The sequence below is a fragment of the Solea senegalensis genome, unplaced genomic scaffold (assembly GCF_019176455.1).
Source record: "Solea senegalensis isolate Sse05_10M unplaced genomic scaffold, IFAPA_SoseM_1 scf7180000014711, whole genome shotgun sequence".
Classification (NCBI taxonomy): domain Eukaryota; kingdom Metazoa; phylum Chordata; class Actinopteri; order Pleuronectiformes; family Soleidae; genus Solea; species Solea senegalensis.
Window position 1 is genome coordinate 57,996 of NW_025321104.1, and position 3,591 is coordinate 61,586.

Genomic DNA, 3,591 nt, shown 5'->3' on the forward strand with positions numbered 1-3,591 from the left:
CGGTAGTGACAAATTTCAGGAGTTGAAAAACATTTCAAGAACAGGCAGACATTAATATATGAAATTTGACTGCGCCTTTACTAGATATGTACCATAGAAATATGGTACAATATATGTATGGACAAGGTTTTTGGAAAAAAACAACTTTTGAAAATGTGTTTCCAACTCTGGACTTTGCACGAATTCGGTAGAATGGCCCATATACTGTATGATTTTAAGGAAATGGCTGCACTTCAGTGCCTGTATGAAAGCAGCTTGTATAAAATTTCACCTCTTATTTGGACCGTTGACTTAGTCTGTTATTATTTCTGGGGAAAAGACGAGGGTGCAATTGGCACATAAGCGACAATCATCTGTACTTTTCTGTGCTAATCTCGGTCCTGATTTCTTTTTCTCACATTATGAAACTTCAACAAGTGTTTCTAAGGTTCAGACCTGCACTATACATTCAGACACATATTATTTTTCACAATACCTCTGCTTATCTGCAGCTCTCCTCCGTCAACAATGGAAGCTCAAGGCCAGAGGGAAAACAGAGCAGCCTTATGGCATTATGTAACACTCTTTATAGAAGGAGGACGATATACATTCACTTTATCATCATGTTTACGTTTTTCCTTCCAGCATCATATGTGTGTGTTGAAAAGGCGCTTCAAATAAAATACATCATTATTATTATTACGATACCAACATTAATGGCACTTTTGGACTATACAGTCCCACCACAACATGGCACAACATGGCACATCAGCTCACGGCACAACTCTACACAGTTTGGTTCATTTTCCATGACTGTAGTACCTCCTCAACGTGGGCGGAGTCTTCATAGCTGCATGAAACCGCCGTGACATCGTTTGTGCACAAACACAAACTAGTGACTTGAAAAGCAGATGTTTTCGGTGTAACTGAATCATTAGACTCACTGAACTGAAATGCAACTGAACGGGTTGTGATTCGGCTCACGATCACTGGCTTTTAGCAGTGCGGTTAAAAAACTGATGTACAATTTGGTATTGTTCGGTTTGATCCTTATGTTGGAAATCGCGCTAATGACTCTTCCAGTGACAACTCTCTCCAACCTCTACTAAAATAGGATCCACATACAAGAGAGGCGGTCAAAATAACCTCTCACCTCCCCCATTTGTCTCCCCCTGACAGCTAAATGTCGGGCTTCGGTGCAGCTCTGATGAGCTGAGACTAAAAACTGTGACTGATGCACACGTGCAACACTTCTCTGCACACGCCGCCAGCAGACGCTTTTTGAGCCTGAAAGATGGATGGTACAGTATCGTAATATAGGGGACCAGTCGGCAGAAGATGTATGAGGCTGAGGGCACCTATGCTGCTGTCTGGGAAAGATTATTGGCTCGCGATCGCTGGCTCTAAACATATACATTGATTTAGGAATACTGCAGGAGAAGAGAGTCCAACGCCGAGATGTAGAAAATGGCAATAACTGTGGAATAGTATGGATAACACTGGCTACATATGTCTCTGCTTCCATGTGTTGCTTCCTTTACTGGTTGCAGCTTTAATATGAATGTCATCATATGAACAATCATACAATGAAAGTCTATGATGGAGGCTGAAAACACAATATTATTGCATGTATGAAATAAAACCAATAAATAAAAACTGTAGGCTACTGCGGTGATGTGCTGACTCATTTCAGACTGTGATGAATGAATAAGTGTGAGATCTTCCTTACTATAATCTAAAATAATATCCTGACACAGCAGCCTCAGATAAGTGATTGATCATCTTAATTGCCTTCAGGTGAAACCTGTTGCGTAATCCTTGCGCAGTGTTCATTAATTATGTGAGAATGTTGGTCAATTTATAGACCAATACACTATTAATTGGCTCTCTGTTATATTGTGAATGAGATGCTGTGTGATCAGTGACTCAGGCAGGATGTGATAAGTCTGGGCTGATTTGACTCGTGGGCTGATCCACGTGAGTCCGTGACACGCTGGAGATTAACAGAGGGATTACGCATTTTACGCATAAAGTTTGCGTAAAAATCAATGGTTTGTGGATAACCTACTTAAAAATGGTCTTTTTATTTGTTTGACAACACGCTGCAGCAGCAGGTATGAAGTCAGCGCTTGTGCCAAACTTTTACTAAAGCCTCGGGATCGGTCGTTTCTGTGTCGGAACCGTGTCAGCGTCCACGCACACACCCTCTACTCTCTTTTCTCCGTCCTGTGTTCACCGATCGTGTTTCATCTGGGTTAAAAGGCAGTTGCGTTCATTAAAAGGCTGGATTATGTTGTACATTTTCACATGTAAAGGGGTTCGGTGTGCGAGTGTTTCCGTGGTGACGTCAGGGGCAGAGAGCCGCAGGCAGAGCGCGGAGAGGCGGTGAAGGAAGAGACAACCTGCGCCGGTGCGCATCTTCCCAAACTTCTCCAGCACCAGCAGCAGCTGTCCGCGAGCGCGGAGACAAACAAACCGCGTCAGGAGACGATGAATAACAACAAGTCCATCATCAGCGCGAACACGAGTCCGCCGCGGGTCGCTGGTTCCGGGACAGTGGACCATGACCTGGCCATCACCTCCACTTTCGGGACGCTTCTCTCCGTCGTCTACATCATCGGCGTGTCCGGGAATGTGTACACTCTAGTTGTGATGTGTCACTCGATCCGCTTCGCCACTTCCATGTACATCTCCATCATCAACCTGGCGCTCGCGGACCTGCTCTACCTCTCCACCATCCCCTTCGTGGTGTCCACCTACTTCCTAAAGGACTGGTACTTCGGGGACGTGGGCTGCCGCATCCTGCTCAGCTTGGACCTGCTCACCATGCATGCGAGCATCTTCACCCTCACTGTCATGTGCACGGAGCGCTACCTGGCCGTCATCAAGCCGCTGGACACGGTGAGGCGCTCCAAGAGTTACCGCAAAGCACTGGCGTGGGGCGTGTGGCTGCTCTCGCTGCTCCTCACTCTGCCCATGATGATCATGGTCTCGCAGACCACTAAAAAGACACCGGACGGGGGTGTGAAGAGGATGTGCGCGCCCACTAGGGCGCCCGTGGCGTACAAAGTCTACGTGACGGTCCTGTTTGGCACCAGCATCATGGCACCTGGGCTCATTATCGGTTACCTGTACGTCAAGTTGGCGCGCACTTACTTGGAGTCCCAGCGCAACTCCGTGATCAGCAAAGGCAACAAGCGCTCACCGAAGCAGAAGGTGCTGATCATGATCTTCACCATCGTGCTCGTGTTCTGGGCGTGTTTCCTGCCCTTCTGGATCTGGCAGCTGCTGCCTCTCTACCACACCAAGCCGCTGAGTCTGGCCTCGCAGACGCACACGTGCATCAACTACCTGGTGGCGAGTCTCACCTACAGCAACAGCTGCATCAACCCCTTCCTCTACACGCTGCTCACCAAGAACTACAGGGAGTATCTGAAGAACCGGCACAGGAGCTTCTACAGGTACACGTCCTCCTTCAAGCAGCGGCCGCCCAGCCTCTACTCCTGGGGCAAGTCTGCGTCGTCCAGCAACCAGTTTGAGTTCAACTCTGAGACGCTGGTCATGGGAACACTGAAGTGACTCGTGGAAGAGAAGATGGAGCTTCTATGAGGC

At 47.5% G+C, this 3,591-nt stretch overlaps 1 protein-coding gene across 1 annotated transcript; it reads left to right on the forward strand.

Moving 5' to 3' along the window:
* Positions 1-2,356: 2,356 nt before the first annotated feature.
* LOC122761448 (urotensin-2 receptor) lies at positions 2,357-3,591 on the forward strand. Its single transcript, XM_044016679.1, has one exon. It carries the CDS (start codon positions 2,470-2,472, stop codon positions 3,556-3,558), a length of 1,089 nt encoding a protein of 362 aa, XP_043872614.1. The 5' UTR covers positions 2,357-2,469; the 3' UTR covers positions 3,559-3,591.

Excerpts from the sequence above, each read along its gene's own strand:
- LOC122761448 (XM_044016679.1), top strand. The coding sequence starts at position 2,470 with ATGAATAACAACAAGTCCATCATCAGCGCGAACACGAGTCCGCCGCGG.